Source organism: Argopecten irradians, chromosome 14 (assembly GCF_041381155.1).
Source record: "Argopecten irradians isolate NY chromosome 14, Ai_NY, whole genome shotgun sequence".
Classification (NCBI taxonomy): domain Eukaryota; kingdom Metazoa; phylum Mollusca; class Bivalvia; order Pectinida; family Pectinidae; genus Argopecten; species Argopecten irradians.
In genome coordinates, this window is record NC_091147.1 from 6,452,629 (window position 1) to 6,472,088 (window position 19,460).

Sequence of the window (19,460 nt, forward strand, 5' to 3'; positions counted from 1 at the left end):
TGACTAGTTTATAGCGTTATCTCACTGAAGCACGCCACCAAGGATATCAAACAGCATACAACCGGCAAACCGGTCGTCGCATTTATATAGTTCTGTTACAATATTTAAGTGTTCGTAATGAAAGACACATGTTCAAATAAATATAATCGTTAAACAAAATAAAAGAAGAACGGTAATGATTATTTAAAAAGTCAATTTCCATATGTACCTTATCTCCTAAAAGAACAAAATAACATAAAAAAAACACCTGAAAGAAAACCTTATTTGTTTCAGTGTCATTGGAATGTTTTGTTTGGATATACATGTATGGTAAATAAAATTTTGATTAATGGGCTGGACTACTTTCGATGGTGATATTAAGTCAAATATATACCTGACATTTAGAGGATTTACATTTCATATTTGAAAAAATATTATAACATGTATTAATGATAGAAGTACTCGATATAATGCTGGACCAGCACACATGTCACATCAGGTGTAGCATACTTTACGACCGGCTCGTTTAAAAGTGAAACTCGAAACGAAGTGGAGCTCAGAGGCTGGCTCGCGTTAGTCAGGGTTACTGTAACAGTAAGGCTTCCGTGCGCGCTGGACTGACTCTCTATGGCTACACTCAGGGGATGGGTGAGGGATAACTTACTCCTCATTCTCACCACGGCCGGGGCCATCCTCGGATTCGCTGTCGGATTCGGTATCCGGGAAGGAAAGCCATCTCGGGATCATCTGACATGGATAGGTGGGTTGGTTAATAAGGTTAATTTAATAGTTCACAGGCGTAATAACCACAATCGATGTAATATAAGGTCCGTTGAATAGTTCCCAGGCGTAATAACTAAACTCGGTGTAATATTTTTTTTTAATTCTGTGTAATATAAGGTCCGTTAAATAGTTCGCAGACGTAATAACTTAACTCGGTGTAATATAAGATTGAAAATGGAAATTTGAATAAGTATTGTGATCATCTTTATATGAAATTAGTTTTTTTTAAATATATTGCAAATTGAGGGAACATTTTGGTTAATTTTTATACAATGACAGCACATGTGATTAATAGTTTTGTTTTTAATAGATATATAAAGTTAGGCACATATTGTTTTATCATATGTCTACTAATGATTTCATCCATTTTGTTAATGCTATAAATTCTAAAATTCCAAATAATGATATCAGCTCGGGTAATACTGCATCCTCGCGAATGTGATATCACACCACCTCGAATGTGACATTGCATCCCCCGAGAGATGTCAAACACACTCGAAAGTGATATCGTATTACCTCGAGTGAAATCACACCCCCTTGAAAGTGACATCCAAACCCTACTAGTTTTCAGATTTTGCCTTCCTAGTGCACAAAGAAACCAATTTTAACCTCAACAGACGTTCGACGATGTTGGCTTCCAATTCGGAACGCTAAAAATTGATGAAAAAGTAGATGGTAACTTCAGAATTGAGAAAGGAGTATCACCATTTCTGCCATATTGTTTTGTAATTATTTAGGATTTTTGTGCTAACAATTTAAATATCGTAATTTTGCTACTAGTTTATACGATTTTCAAAAATTGTGCTTAGCTTTTTCGTTATGTACTTTAACTAATGTTATTCGTTTGAAATGCGATAACATATATGCACATAGATATCTACACCCTCGGGCTGATAAAGGGAGTGATGAGGTAATAACTTCTCAATATGAGGTATTGCAGATTTCTCGCATTCAGTTCCTTTTTGAGGATTTATGAAATATGAGCACATGTGGATAGGTGTAAATCACAAATCACTGCCTTTGGTGAATATGATATTTTTGGTTAATGTATGATGCATCTTTGATATGGTACTCTGTACTTATTATAAGTTATAGAATACCAAGGTAAGGTTGCTTAAGAATATTTAGTTATGTTTTAAATTTGACATTTGTGTAATAACAGCAAATGACACATGTGGGTCAATATTAACTTATAGCTTGGTTCATACTGAATTAGATAAGAGGACTATTCAGCGAGTTACATTTTGGAATGTTCACATATAACCAAAACGCAAATTATAACATAACACTATAGCTCTACAATCAGTAGAAAAATTCGAACAACTCTAAAAACAAAGCAATAAATAAATTAATAAAAGAAAAGGCACATTTTACGTTATTGTGAACATTTGATACCGGAAAGCATATGGACTTCCAACTGCGATGTTCATTAGGTTAAAGTTCAGCACGCGCTTGATCGAAGCACTAGCACGCCGTCAAATATGATATATTGATTGTCCAATTGGACTGCTCAAGTTAATGTTTATTTGCTATGACGTTTTAAAATTTTCGGTTTATCACGTGAATATGCTCTACGCGTGCAGGCTGTCTTGTCTTGGGCAAGACGGAGAATCTTATCCTCACTGGAAGTACAGATAAAGCTGGCCGATGGGGAAGAAAACTGTCTTATACCGGGTTAAGGAATAGACAGCTCGCACATGCTAGACCATCAATACATCCGGCAACCATTGTCGACGACGTCATTAATTTTGACGTGTTGCAAAGTCCATGCAATGACGTCGAATGAAATTTTTTCTTAACCTCTAGGTTTTCATCATTTTTTTTGTTAATGTATGATATAAAAAGAATACAAGATGAATCTGTCAGGTGGACAGGGATCAACCTAATAATCCTTATCAACCCTTGCGAAAGATTTGACCGTCAACACTCGGCAAGCATCGGGTATACAAACCAAAATGTTACACCGGGGTTGAGATGCAATGTATCCCTATTTATATGACAGACGGATGTAGATTTTTGTAATCTTTCTTCATGAAAGTACCATAAAAATAAAAGTAAAAACAGCACCATATGCAATGTGAATTCCTGACAAGTGTTTCTTCCGCCAGCATTGTTCAACTGTTCAACGTATCGCGCTAAATGACTACATCGATATAAGTAGCTCTCATATCTATGATTTCCACCTAGCATTGAGTCTATAAAACACAACAGAGTATTATATGATATTACAAATTCCGATACTAATTGCGATAGTGTATTTTTTATTTTAATGCGGTTATGTAGATTTTATACATTATTCAAAATATCATGAGATAGGTTGGCTCTTTTGTTGTTACGCACCAACTAAATGAAAACGGCGACAGTTTGTTTTTAGTTGTACCTTTCGGCTATCTTTTACGTAGTAATATGATATGGATGTACAGATTTTTTTAGTTGTACCTCTCGGCTATCATTTACGTTGTAATATGATATGGATATACAGTTTGTTTTCAGGTGTATCTCTCGGCTATCTTTTACGTAGTAATATGATATTGATGTACAGTTTGTTTTTAGTTGTATCTCTCGGCTATCTTTTACGTAGTAATATGATATGTGATGTACAGTTTGTTTTTAGTTGTATCTCTCGGCTATATTTTACGTAGTAATATGATATGTGATGTACAGTTTGTTTTTAGTTGTATCTCTCGGCTATATTTTACGTAGTAATATGATATGGATGTACAGTTTGTTTTTAGTTGTATCTCTCGGCTATATTTTACGTAGTAATATGATGGGGATGTACAGTTTGTTTTTAGTTGTATCTCTCGGCTATCTTTTACGTAGCAATATGATATGGATGTACAGTTTGTTTTTAGTTGTATATCTCGGCTATCTTTTACGTAGTAATATGATATGGATGTACAGTTTGTTTTTAGTTGTATATCTCGGCTATCTTTTACGTAGTTATATGATATGGATGTACAGTTTGTTTTTAGTTGTATATCTCGGCTATCTTTTACGTAGTAATATGATATGGATGTACAGTTTGTTTTAGTTGTATCTCTCGGCTATCTTTTACGTAGTAATATGATATGGATGTACAGTTTGTTTTTAGTTGTATATCTCGGCTACCTTTTACGTAGTAATATGATATGGATGTACAGTTTGTTTTTAGTTGTGTCTCTCGGCTATCTTTTACGTAGTAATATGATATGGATGTACAGTTTGTTTTAGTTGTATCTCTCGGCTATCTTTTACGTAGTTATATGATATGGATGTACAGTTTGTTTTTAGTTGTATCTTTTGGCTATCTATTACATAGTAATATTATATGGATGTACAGTAGACACTTATTGAATGGGTATGAGGGAAATAGCACTTTTATGGTTCCCAGAGACACGAACTATTTTCCGAGGCGAAGCCGAGGAAAATAGTTCGTGTCGAGGGGAACCATAAAAGTGCTATTTCCCGAATATACCCATTCAATAAGTGTTTTATTATACCTTTGCTTCATTTTCGCTATGTAAAAAGCATACATGGTGTATACTATTACAGTGACGAAGATGTCATCGTGATTAAATGACGCGTAAAATCAAGAACATTTTATTGGTAATAATATGTTCGTCACCATAATACCCATACCTCTGACCATGTCTGTGTTTTATAATTATAGTTCTGACAAAAAACACAAGGGAAATACTGTATTAAATTAATGAAATTTTATTTATATTCAAGAAATGCACAAACAGTAAATAAGATAACATATATAATATTCCATAACAACAGTCAGTATTTATATGAAAATACAGAAATAGTATAGATATTCAAATATTGTCCGGTTTTGTAATCCCTCCGAGGTATTTGTAGAAAAGATTTCACTTGCGTAAAGCTTCTCCATGTCTTTTGCATCAATTGGAGCTTTGTGTTTCGTATCCCCTAATCCCGCCTTTTTTAGGTTCACCAACACCGACTTGAACATTTCATTTGCTTTCTTAAATGCGTCGGCGTTTATAATATCCTCATCGCGCTTCTTTAAAAAGTACTTTTGCAATCCATACCTGATTGTAATCATGGATTTTTAGTGTATCGGGATCCATCAACTTTTTTCAACTCCGCGTAAAACTTTCGAAGTATACCGTTCACATGTTCGCTTGTTTCACCCTCAAGTTCACTGATCGTTCCAAGTGATTTTTCTCGGAGGTTATCCTTCAAGATGTTTACCGCAGTTTTGATAACCTGTTGGGTATTTGCACTGTCTCTTTCGTTTACCAACTTTGTTAGTGTTTCCTCGTCAAAGTTGTCAAATCGTGTTCCGTTTACAGCCATTTTCCCAAACACCAGCCTTGTCGCTTTGCGATGGAATGTCAATGACGTCACATAAACGTCATCTGACGTCATGAAACGTCGTCAGATGACGTCCAATCAAAATCGCTTTAGAGGAAAAGTCCGCCAAAATTGAATGCAGGTAAATAGCCTTTTCCCACGGTAAAAAGTCCAAATGACTATTTACCGGGGAATAGCTTTTTATGACACTGAAAATTTTAATAGCATTTCTATTGACTACTTTTTATATAGCGAAAAAGAAGTAAAGGTATAATAATTTGTTTTCAGGTGTATCTCTCGGCTATCTTTTACGTAGTAGTATGATATTCAGGTGTATCTCTCGGCTATCTTTTACGTAGTAGTATGATATGGATGTACAGTTTGTTTTTAGTTGTATCTCTCGGCTATCTTTTACGTAGTAATATGATATGGATGTACAGTTTGTTTTTAGTTGTATCTCTCGGCTATCTTTTACGTAGTAATATGATATGGATGTACAGTTTGTTTTTAGTTGTATCTCTCGGCTATCTTTTACGTAGTAATATGATATGGATGTACAGTTTGTTTTTAGTTGTATCTCTCGGCTATCTTTTACGTAGTAATATGATATGGATGTACAGTTTGTTTTTAGTTGTATCTCTCGGCTATCTTTTACGTAGTAATATGATATGGATGTACAGTTTGTTTTTAGTTGTATCTCTCGGCTATCTTTTACGTAGTAATATGATATGGATGTACAGTTTGTTTTAGTTGTATCTCTCGGCTATCTTTTACGTAGTAATATGATATGGATGTACAGTTTGTTTTTAGTTGTATCTCTCGGCTATCTTTTACGTAGTAATATGATATGGATGTACAGTTTGTTTTAGTTGTATCTCTCGGCTATCTTTTACGTAGTAATATGATATGGATTTACAGCTGTTACCACACAGTACTGTTTTACACTCCTAAGACTTTCACTATACTAGTTGCGCCATAGGTGTCAAACATATACCACACTCTTAAAAAATCTATACATCAAAAATGCATATCGCACACAGGGAAAACCAACCTTATATGACAGCCGCTGTCGATGGATCTACTAACATCTAATGATATAGGTCTGATGTATTGTAACTAGTATCTAACTCGTTTGCTGATACACGATAATTCAGAAATAAGATGTATAATGCTACATATGTCAAGGTTCTAACTACGCTTCAAATGATAAGTTTTCTTTTTGTAATTCAGTTAATTTATTAAGATATTTGATGAAAACTATGTCTATTTTATATTACTAATTCAGGTGAAAATAGTAATGCAAGCAAAAATTTGATACCGCATAAAGTAAATAGTTGTAATGGATGCGTCCTCTGCCTTTAGTGAAATCGAGCTGTCGCTTATCATCTTCGATTTTTATACATGTTCATTACACGCCAATGAAAAATGTTTCAGTACCCTATCCAATCACCCGACACAAAACCTATGGGACTGTTATATAAATACTTACATTGTCATTGCAGTACCACATTTTACCTCACCTATCGTAGTGCAGTGCATTATTACGAGCCATTAGTTTTAAATCTGCTTCACCGTCGACACAGGAGCAGAGAAATCAGTATTTTTTTCCAGTAACAAAAGTTACTAAATTTATGCTATTACCATCCTTGAAAAGTTTGAAAAGTATGAGCTTCTTATTTTACTTTGAGACAAAAGTATTTAAAATAATTTATTGCTCATACATCAAAAGACAAAAATCTATATTTGTGTTAAATAAACATATAAACACGAGTAAACATCAATTATTGAAGTGATACATGCTCTGTCAGTGGTGGAACATCTTTAACGTCATTGACATTGCGAAGTCATTTCAGAAACGACATATTTATTTATTATCGAACATAATTCCATGTTCTTCTAAACTCCTTTTTATATGTTAATATAAGCATACGTTTGTATTTAGTTGGCGATTATGGGAGGATGAGTGCCAACTGGACGACGTCAATACACACATCTATCACCTTTCTCTTAATTTGCTTTTGTCCAATTAATTCATCCTTTCATAATTACCATCAGAAACAGTTGAATGATTTAATATTAGAGTGTAGCTACTTTTCTATTTTAATAGGTTTACCAGGTGAATTGTTCATCAGAATGATAAAGTTGATGGTGATACCACTGATAGCCAGCAGTATGATATCTGGTAAGGCTATATAACATGTCTGTTATTTAACGTTAACTAATATAGTAATACCACTGATAGCCAGAAGTATGATATCTGGTAAGACTATATAACATGTCTGTTATTTAACGTTAACTAATACAGTAATACCACTGATAGCCAGCAGTATGATATCTGGTAAGGTTATATAACATGTCTGTTATTTAACGTTAACTAATATAGTAATACCACTGATAGCCAGCAGTATGATATCTGGTAAGACTATATAACATGTCTGTTATTTAACGTTAACTAATATAGTAATACCACTGATAGCCAGCAGTATGATATCTGGTAAGGCTATATAACATGTCTGTTATTTAACGTTAACTAATATAGTAATACCACTGATAGCCAGAAGTATGATATCTATAAGGCTATATATATCATGTCTGTTATTTAACGTTAACTTTTACAGTAATACCACTGATAGCCAGCAGTATGATATCTGGTAAGGTTATATAACATGTCTGTTATTTAACGTTAACTAATATAGTAATACCACTGATAGCCACAGTATGATATGGTAAGGTATATAACATGTCTGTTATTTAACTAACTAATATATAATACCACTGATAGCCACAGTATGATATCTGGTAAGGCTATATATAACATGTCTGTTATTTAACGTTAACTTTTACAGTAATACCACTGATAGCCAGCAGTATGATATCTGGTAAGGTTATATAACATGTCTGTTATTTAACGTTAACTTTTACAGTAATACCACTGATAGCCAGAAGTATGATATCTGGTAAGGCTATATAACATGTCTGTTATTTAACGTTAACTAATATAGTAATACCACTGATAGCCAGCAGTATGATATCTGGTAAGGTTATATAACATGTCTGTTATTTAACGTTAACTAATATAGTAATACCACTGATAGCCAGCAGTATGATATCTGGTAAGGCTATATAACATGTCTGTTATTTAACGTTAACTAATATAGTAATACCACTGATAGCCAGCAGTATGATATCTGGTAAGGTTATATAACATGTCTGTTATTTAACGTTAACTAATATAGTAATACCACTGATAGCCAGCAGTATATATCTGGTAAGGTTATATAACATGTCTGTTATTTAACGTTAACTAATATAGTAATACCACTGATAGCCAGCAGTATGATATCTGGTAAGGCTATATAACATGTCTGTTATTTAACGTTAACTAATATAGTAATACCACTGATAGCCAGAAGTATGATATCTGGTAAGGCTATATAACATGTCTGTTATTTAACGTTAACTAATATAGTAATACCACTGATAGCCAGCAGTATGATATCTGGTAAGGCTATATAACATGTCTGTTATTTAACGTTAACTAATATAGAAATACCACTGATAGCCAGCAGTATGATATATGGTAAGGCTATATAACATGTCTGTTATTTAACGTTAACTAATATAGTAATACCACTGATAGCCACAGTATGATATTGGTAAGGCTATATAACATGTCTGTTATTTAACGTTAACTAATATAGAATACCACTGATAGCCAGCAGTATATATTGGTAAGGCTTAATAACATGTCTGTTATTTAACGTTAACTAATATAGTAATACCACTGATAGCCACTAGTATGATTGATATCTGGTAAGGCTATATAACATGTCTGTTATTTAACGTTAACTAATATAGTAATACCACTGATAGCCACAGTATGATGATATCTGGTAAGGCTATATAACATGTCTGTTATTTAACGTTAACTAATATAGTAATACCACTGATAGCCAGCAGTATGATATCTGGTAAGGCTATATAACATGTCTGTTATTTAACGTTAACTAATATAGTAATACCACTGATAGCCAGAAGTATGATATCTGGTAAGGTTATATAACATGTCTGTTATTTAACGTTAACTAATATAGTAATACCACTGATAGCCAGCAGTATGATATCTGGTAAGGTTATATAACATGTCTGTTATTTAACGTTAACTAATATAGTAATACCACTGATAGCCAGCAGTATGATATCTGGTAAGGTATATAACATGTCTGTTATTTAACGTTAACTAATATAATACCACTGAAGCCAGCAGTATGATATCTGTAAGGCTATATAACATTCTGTATTTAACGTTAACTAATATAGAAATACCACTGATAGCCAGCAGTATGATATCTGGTAAGGCTATATAACATTCTGTTATTTAACGTTAACTAATATAGAAATACCACTGATAGCCAGCAGTATGATATCTGGTAAGGCTATATAACATGTCTGTTATTTAACGTTAACTAATATAATAATACCACTGATAGCCCAGAAGTATGATATCTGGTAAGGCTATATAACATGTCTGTTATTTAACGTTAACTAATATAGTAATACCACTGATAGCCAGCAGTATGATATCTGGTAAGGCTATATAACTTGTCTGTTATTTAACGTTAACTAATATAGAAATACCACTGATAGCCAGCAGTATGATATCTGGTAAGGCTATATAACATGTCTGTTATTTAACGTTAACTAATATAGTAATACCACTGATAGCCAGCAGTATGATATCTGGTAAGGTTATATAACATGTCTGTTATTTAACGTTAACTAATATAGTAATACCACTGATAGCCAGAAGTATGATATCTGGTAAGACTATATAACATGTCTGTTATTTAACGTTAACTAATACAGTAATACCACTGATAGCTAGCAGTATGATATCTGGTAAGGCTATGTAACTTGTCTGTTATTTAACGTTAACTAATATAGAAAATACCACTGATAGCCAGCAGTATGATATCTGGTAAGGCTATATAACATGTCTGTTATTTAACGTTAACTAATATAGTAATACCACTGATAGCCAGCAGTATGATATCTGGTAAGGCTATATAACATGTCTGTTATTTAACGTTAACTAATATAGTAATACCACTGATAGCCAGCAGTATGATATAGGTATGGCTATATACATGCTGCTATACGTTAACTAATATAGTAATACCACTGATTATGATATACTGGTAAGGTATAACACTAACGTTAATAATAGTAATACCACTGATAGCCACTAGTATGATTGATATCTGGTAAGGCTATATATAACATGTCTGTTATTTAACGTTAACTAATATAGTAATACCACTGATAGCCACTAGTATGATATCTGGTAAGGCTATATAACATGTCTGTTATTTAACGTTAACTAATATAGTAATACCACTGATAGCCAGCAGTATGATATCTGGTAAGGCTATATAACATGTCTGTCTGTTATTTAACGTTAACTAATATAGTAATACCACTGATAGCCAGCAGTATGATATCTGGTAAGGCTATATAACATGTCTGTTATTTAACGTTAACTAATATAGTAATACCACTGATAGCCAGCAGTATGATATCTGGTAAGGCTATATAACATGTCTGTTATTTAACGTTAACTAATATAGTAATACCACTGATAGCCAGCAGTATGATATCTGGTAAGGCTATATAACATGTCTGTTATTTAACGTTAACTAATATAGTAATACCACTGATATCCAGCAGTGTGATATCTGGTAAGGCTATATAACATGTCTGTTATTTAACGTTAACTAATATAGTAATACCACTGATAGCCAGCAGTATGATATCTGGTAAGGCTATATAACATGTCTGTTATTTAACGTTAACTAATATAGTAATACCACTGATAGCTAGCAGTTTGATATCTGGTAAGGCTATATAACATGTCTGTTATTTAACGTTAACTAATATAGAAATACCACTGATAGCTAGCAGTAGGATTTCTAGTAAGGCTTTATTTCTGTTATTTGACGTTTATTTGACGTTAGATTTACCTCTCCAAACCGATCAGGGTCGGTGCATAGAATTTCAGCCGGTTTAGAGAGGGTTCGGTTTGGAGAAGTGAACCTAATTTCGATCATTACTATCCGGATTTAATTGACCGGAAGACGTTTTCTACACTATGCTTTAACCATATACATGTGCCTACAGGCCTAGTGTTCGGTATAACTGATCAATATTATTGTTAATGTGAATGTTGTCACAAAAATATATATATATCTATATTGATGAAAAGGAATGGTTAAAAACAATCTTGACTTTGTAACCGCTTATAAACAGCTTATGAACGTAGTTAGCTGCGTGAATATTCCAGGGAATGTGATTGTCTGCACTGACCTACATACGGCCGATCGCTTCCGGTTGAGGGGCCTATAAAGTCGATGCCGGTCATTATATGATTTGGCCATTTTCTAAAACAATACATGGCTTCGGCTTATTCTTACAGAGAATGTGCGTTATCCGACAGCAGAATAAATAATCCATATGAGGCCTCACTTAATTGAATACGAAACTGTCTCTTTACTAGCTCTGCTTGTTTTCATTCAGTAAACAAATCGCGTGGTAGGCGCACCACCCCACTCGGTAACATTACGCAAGGACACCACCCCACTCGGTAACATTACACAAGGACACCACCCCACTCGGTAACATTACACTGACAATAATCATTACTTCATGTATCATTGGTAGAAAGTCAGGGATAGAAGTCAGGGTAATTTTCAGCTTAGGACAGAAAAACGATCATTATTCCTATTTTAAAGCATATGTGTGAATTACCATGATTTCCTCAGATCCAGGACAGATATAGAGTTCAAAATCTTTTAGATTTTAATATATGCCTAATTATGCCTACACGTGTTTCAAATGACTGTATATTACAATTATTGATGTAAATTTGTAGATTGTGTGACGAGCCCCCGAGTTCCCAAAACAATTAATATTCTATTATATAGAAATTCTAAATAAATTAATAAATAAGCATTATTTGCTATTTAGATTATTTTAAAACTTATGGATAAATACTGGATAGTTTATGTTCCTTGACTGTTCTATATTCTACGTGTCGTGCTAATTAAACAAAGGCTGTTGTACCATTCACATACTATTAAAACACAAGTTCACAGCTGAAATGATGGATTTTTTGTAATTCATAGATATTTATTTTATACTACAACACTATGTCTTAACTTATCTCAAATTCTCTCCATTTTATGTTACAGCTACGACCTCTCTCGACTCCAAATTTAATTATGCCGATCCTTTGATAAAGTGACTGCCCCTTCGGCTCCTAATCTTATTATCTCAATCTTATGTTTCAGGGACTGCCCAACTCAATTCCTAGTCTAATTATACCCTGACCCTGTGTTTCAGAAGCTGGCCCTCTAAGTCTAATTATTACAATAGTACTACATCTCGACCTCGAGTATCATATCTCGATCCTTTATTACGGCAACATCCCGTCTCGAACCCATTCTAATATTACCATTTATTACAGTGACTTTCCATCTCAATCCCAAGTATGATATCTCTCCCCTTTATCACAGTGACATCCCATCTCGATCCCAAATCTAATATTGCGATCTACCAATATTAATATTACAGCGATATCTCATCTCAACCTTAAATCTGATATCTCGATACTATAATATAACGACATTCCATGTCGACCTAAGTCTAATATCTCAATCTTATGTTCAAACAACTTCCCATCTCGACCCCAAGTCTAATATCTCGACCCTATTTTACATCGACTCCCTCTCTCGACCACAAGTGTAATATCTCGATCCTACTCTAAAGCGACTTCCCATCTCGACCACCAGTCTGATATCTCGATCCTATTTTACAGCGACTTCCCATCTTGACCCCAAGTCTAATGGCCGTGTCAGTCTGGTGTCATTCATCTTCATTGTCACCACAAACAGCCTTTCTTCCATTGTTGGCGTTATTCTTGGTGTCATGGTGAATCCAGGTAACATTTCACAAATTATATCGGTAATTTACCATGGTTAGCCTTGATTTGTTATGAATACACTGCAGCCTCTAAATTATACAGTCATCCACACATGAATACACATTGCGTACATTGGAGGCCGTCCTAAAATTACCCTCGATGTTAATGTTGTTAATACTGTTAATACAACGTTAATCTAAAAACCAAAAGGTACATTTCTTAATTTTGTAGTGGAAGTTATCAGAGTTTAATCCATGGTGTACCATCACTTAATCAGTAGAATTTTATACCTTTGTAGAAAATACCGAAATGAAATATCGAAGCCCTAACTTGAGATTGGCAAGAATGTAGAGAAAAAGTACTAAGAACGTACCTGTCAGTTGTCAAAGTAAACACATTGTAGGTTTTGTGTTTTAATCATTTAAGGACATGGGATCCAGTCGGAGTTAGCAGACACCAAAGACACCGCAAGTGTAGAAACGTCAGATGTATTTGCAGATCTACTACGGTAAATATCCAGCAGTTATATTGAAGAATTTCCTTGATCAAATGTCACGACGTTCGTCGTCTATCCGTCCGTCTGTCTGTCTTCATTTTGTTAGCTCCACTGATAAGAAGGGCTAGTGAGCTTCGGTAATGGCGCGGCGTCCTCAGCCCGTCCTCAGTCCGGTCGTCAACATTTCATTCAAATCACTTCTGCAATGAGTGTAACCAAAGTTGTCCAGAAACATACTTTTGGGAAAGAAAACAGACTTTGTATAAATATTAACTCTATTTTTTGGGGGTGGGGCCAAACAGAACATTTAGAAGTTGATCTTAAACGTCCTTGGGAAAATGAAACCGGGTGAGCAATATAGGTCTGCCTCTAGTTCTGTTCCTCTCGTAATTATAATCTAATTTAGTCAACCTTCACTAGAAAAAATGGCTTTGCTCACGCAGTCAAATATTGAAATATCGAGCTTGCCATACTTTCGCTACTGTTTGCTTTTTTTAATATAATATACATGATTGACTTGATTTATGATTTCACCACAGGAACTTGATGCCTGACAATATCGTGGACTTGGCCTTCCGACAAACTCTCACACGGAATGAAGTCATCTTCAATACCTTCACAAGAAATACAACCAATAGTACAGTCATTGAGACTGTGAGAAACATAACCAAGACAGTTGGGAAGACACCGGGGACAAATGTTATGGGTATAGCGAGACTTATAATGAATGAAAATGTACATACAACGAAAAGGCATTCACAGAAATTATCCAATTCCAGTAAGAATATATACATCTACATGATAGTCGTTGCCATGTCATCTTAGCTGCCTATACAAATTGTAATTGCTTATATACGCTAATATATACTTAAATATATTAATTACATTGGCATATTTAATATAACTACAGTATACTTAAGACCTTGTTTCCTTTCGATAAACTATACAACTACATGTATGTATGATAAATACTTCGAACAACTGCTATATCAAATTTCCCCCATTTAAGAAACATTTATATTTTCACTTTGCTCCGCCTTAATGAAACTAGTATATTCCGATCACTTCATTTCTCAATGAAGATGCTTGGTCACGCACTGAACTCTGACCGGCGTGAGAATTTTGAAATTGTTTACATTGTGATATAGTTTTACGCCGCTTCAATTTTGAATGTACTTTGAGGACTACTAATATAGTTGTACATTTAGAAACCTAGACAGAAACACTTGATAAATTGATGTAAGAAATTGTCAGTAATATACACGTCTACTTTGATGAAACGGTAACTAAAGCTTGAAGCCCCAGAACAAAATGCTGAACCTACCCTACAGTAGGCTACTGTACCTAACACATTGAGATTCGCCATGTATATCATCTAGGCCTACATTGTAGGCATAATCGAACGCCAGTCGTTACGGTAATTGTAAAGTGACATACATGTAGAAATGATAGATTCCATGAAAATACGATCAGATTATAAACAGGCTGATTTCATTGACATTAGGCCTACCGTCCATTATCAACGAATTGATGTCGTGACTCTTGAGTGGCAACCCACGACATCGAAGGGTCGTTGGAAACCGCCAAAATTTAAAATCGATGTTTCCCTACTAATTTCATTTAGAATGTAATACTAAAATTCAAGTTTGCAATGAAGTTATAACAATTCTTGAAAAACATAGAATTTCGTCAGTGATCTGCGATTTAATTCATATTTAACACATTAAGCACCACATTATTGGACTGCATCGCATAACATAGAAACAGGGGTTGGGTTTCACCAAGGTTTAGTTAATTTAAATGTCAGCTGCAAATAATTATCAGACGGAAATACAACATTCAGTTACATTCCACAATCATTGAAATCGAGTTTTAAAAGGTTTGATAATGTATAAATACCAACAGTTCGACATTTTCACCAATCGTAATTTTCCTTTAAACCGGACCCCGTGCTAAATCGAGCAACCGGATCACACATTCATTGCAATGCCAGTACTACGCTTTTTAAAATTTTGTATTTGGAGCGACATGAGAAGATTTTTATACTTGAAAACAATATTCCAAAATCGCCGTTTTTATCATAAAAAATCCAAAGGTATTTTCAGAACTATATCTAGTGTTTGCTTGGTGACTTGCGGCTGTTCCATGGGTGTACATACATGTACATGTACGATAACTGAGACAATGTTGCAAATTTGTATTACAATGTTATACCAAATACATAGAATTTGAAGTTTTTCACCATTGCAAATTTTAAATTTGTTAACGTAAATATAAGTATTGATTATTAATTTTGTTGCTTGCATTGAGTGATGAAAAAAGTTAATCTCGTGCAAATGGTACATGAACTGCTTCGCAGTTCACTTCATTTACACTATATTAACTTTCTTCATCAGTCAATGAGAGCATTGGAATTGACAATCAATGTCTTCCAAATGTAACAAAAAACTGACATACATGTAACTCTGTTATCGTTGCTACATCGTATTTCTGAACCAAATCTAAGAAATGAATCAATTTGACTTGACAGAGATCCGTATTATTATTTTTTTTTCATCTTTTTATGAAATTCAAGTCATTACAATTGGTAAAAGCGTAGGTTTCACTTAAACCCTGCCTGGCTCCCAGACTGTATTGTTGATATTTCATAGGTATGATAACGACCTGCATGCTGTTGGGGCTAGCCATCAATAAGGCGGACGGGAAGGGCAAACCTGTACTCAAGTTCTTCTCCTCTCTGTCCGATATCATCATAATTATACTACGCTGGATGATATGGTAGAAATAATGCACAATCATTTAAAATGTTACAAATCCATTGTTGATATGATACATTTTATGCTTCAAAATAGTGTCACCTCCAAAGAAATAGTGACTATAATTTGATTAAGATGTCTCTGTTCAGTAAATGCTCTATTTTCTGCGTGATTCCATCCCCCCCCAAAAAAAAAAAACCCCAGCAAAATAAATATATATATACCACAGGCGTCCAAATAATACCCCAGACTTACGTGAGCACATACAAAACACATGCAGGGGTGTGTGTAAATTATTGCCCTTGATGTTAATAAGACGCTATGAGTGATCAACCAAATAATGATATTTACAAGCACCTTCCTATTCAGCAATACCTGTCTCTCACACTTTGTGTTTGGTTACAGGTCGACACCTGTTGGCGTACTAAGTCTGATCGCCACCTCTACAGCCACTGTTAAAGATCTCAGTGAGAACTTCCAAGCTTTGGGGAAGCTAGTTGGCGTTGTGACTTTGGGGATATTGATACATCAGTTTATAATGATGCCAGTTTTATTATTTGTGACGACTAGACGCAATCCTTACCGATTCGCCATACACTTGGTGAAGGCTTGGATGGTTACCTTTGCTACAACGATGACGTGGGTTTATGTCTTTTATTTGATAATGTTTATGTCTGAAATGTCATAAAAAACAATTTGAGCTCAATCCCCCTCATAAAGATCAATATCCACTGATATCCGCTGAATAGCGGAAATAGAAAATACAGATGGGTTTTTGCTGTATAATGAATGAGTACATCGACTTTAGAAAGAAATCTGGTGTGCAGGAAAATGACATAAAATATAAAATTATTTTAACGTGTTGTCTCTTAAAATTCCAATACGGCTTTCATGAATTCAAACTAACGATATCCATCATAAATAGCTATAGTGGGATCAGAGGAGGGTTTCCTTTTTAGCCATTTTTTCACAGAACAAATACTCGAACATCAGAACATTTCGTTATGCAAGAGAACATTGTAAATGTTTATTTAGAGTACACCATGATTTTTGTGTTATATCTCCATAACATAACAAATATATTTATCTCACTACTTAAAATTTAATCTACTCCATGGAATCCCAAATTTGTTTTTCAATGAAATCATTGAGCTATTGTTTCAGCCAATCACAGACGGTGTTATAAACGGAGACGTTGTTTTGTTAATTTATCAGATGATAATGAGAGGTAATAATTTATACGATAATGAAACGACTGCATGGCGTAATTGTTACGTAATAGCAAAGGACATTTTTTTCTGTTGAAGCTAATGCTATGGGATAACAATAATGTTTCAGCAATGTAATAAAACTATGCATATACTTATCATTTATGAAGCTGAGTTAACTTGAGGGAATATTAACCCTGTTATTTCACTGATGCATTGATATACAGCTAATAATTGAATGATATATTGTAGGGCTGTTGCTATTCCTGAGACCCTGGAAGCATGCGAGAATGACCAGAAAGTGGACAGGAGGGTCAGTCGGTTTGTCGTTCCTTTGTCGGTGTCACTCAGTGCCAACGGTAGCGCTATTTTCATCACATTGGCAGCCATATTTTCAGGAAATGTCGCGGGAGTTAGCTTTGATGTTGTAGACGCTATCGTTTTATGGTAAGATAATGGACAGTGTTGATTACGTTAATGATAATAACGTCATTTCTGTTATCCGATATACTACAGACATCGTTTTACCCCTGCTCACGTTATTCACTACTTTTACGAGAACGGAGACATCCGGTCATTGGAAGGGTAAGGGTATGATATCACGCCGCATGATTGTTGATTTAATTTGTGGAAATTGATAAGTAAAAAGCTTGTGATTTATATCATACTATTTAGTGTGTAAATGTCTCTTTAAATAATGAAATTCAATCCAATTTCAGTATTTTAACCGCTGTTAGTATGATGGCGCTTCCCTCCATGCCTAGCTCGAGTATCGTTACCCTGGTGATGATCCTTACTTCATTGAACATTCCTGCAGACTCCATTGCTCTTCTGTTTGCTGTAGAGTGGTTTCTGTAAGTATCGTTAAAACTGATAAATACTTATTATACACGTGGCTGTTTGTAAACTCGATAGAACAAGGATAACGATAAATACGAACTGTATTTAAGGGCAAGGTGTTTACAACTTGCACAACGTTATTATTGTTATTATTATTTCTTGTTAAATAAATTGTTAATTGTTACGTACAGCACGCAAGATTAGTTCAGCTATGACACATAATATAGATATGTACATGTTTTACTTATCTATAAGACATTATGAGGAATGTATCTGGGTTAATATATATCATATTACCAGAGATGTATATGGGTTATCATATATCACCGGAGATGTATATTGGGTATTAACCATTATTTCCGATGTATATGGGATATCATATATTACTGGTGATGTATATAATTAGTAGGCATTACCAAACAGTACAATGGTTGTGTTATAGGGACCGGATACGATCCACCAGCAATCTGTTGAGTCATGCGCACTGTGCCGTTGTGACGTACCATTTCTGTAGTAAGTCTCTAGGACAGTCCGATGTTTTACTGGATCCGGAAAGTATCAAGAATGAAAATGGAGACCTTACAGTGTGACCGTAGAGCCAATTAATTCTGACTCCTGTATTTCAACTAGGTTAACTTCTTTTAAACTACTTGATCAATTTCAATGGAAGCATGAAGGTTTTCGTTGCCGAAAACTGGGTTGCCATGGTAACGAGGTCACTAAAATACGGGTTTTGTAAAATAGTCAGTAATTCACTAACTAATACTAACTATTCTGGTTGAACATGGTCAGTTGATGCATCATATGAATCTATAATCTGATACAACGCGTGCTTAACAATGATAACCATGAAAACACAATGGATTGACAGTTGGTTAATTTGTTTTATAAAATGTGTAGAGGGGTACTTATTAAACATTGAATTACATTTCTTACTTTTTTGTGATCTTTAATTGACTGTCATTTTTTATAAATATGATTTTTCTTTATATATTATATTATCATGATTTCTGAATACGAGTTAATTCTATCGTTCTACATTTTGGTCCATACTGTAAACCAATTTAATTTCGTGGGCCATAAAATAAATAGAATAAACAGAAATGGCGAAATGATAT

At 34.3% G+C, this 19,460-nt stretch overlaps 1 protein-coding gene across 1 annotated transcript; it reads left to right on the forward strand.

Annotated features, from left to right (window-relative positions):
* The first annotated feature begins 606 nt into the window (after positions 1 to 606).
* LOC138307008 (excitatory amino acid transporter-like) lies at positions 607 to 19,239 on the forward strand. The gene is made up of 10 exons (XM_069247633.1): positions 607 to 739; positions 7,172 to 7,246; positions 12,938 to 13,060; positions 13,469 to 13,550; positions 14,078 to 14,244; positions 16,190 to 16,316; positions 16,700 to 16,933; positions 17,755 to 17,949; positions 18,222 to 18,356; positions 18,785 to 19,239. The coding sequence occupies exons 1-10, from the start codon at positions 607 to 609 to the stop codon at positions 18,930 to 18,932; spliced, it is 1,419 nt and encodes a 472-aa protein (XP_069103734.1). The 3' UTR covers positions 18,933 to 19,239.
* The last annotated feature ends 221 nt before the right edge of the window (positions 19,240 to 19,460 follow it).

Bases quoted from the DNA above. Each gene is read 5' to 3' on its own strand.
- LOC138307008 (XM_069247633.1), top strand. From the start codon at position 607: ATGGCTACACTCAGGGGATGGGTGAGGGATAACTTACTCCTCATTCTC. The intron at 16,934-17,754 runs GTGGGTTTATGT...GATATATTGTAG, and splicing joins ACCTTTGCTACAACGATGAC to GGCTGTTGCTATTCCTGAGA. The intron at 17,950-18,221 runs GTAAGATAATGG...ATCCAATTTCAG, and splicing joins GTAGACGCTATCGTTTTATG to TATTTTAACCGCTGTTAGTA.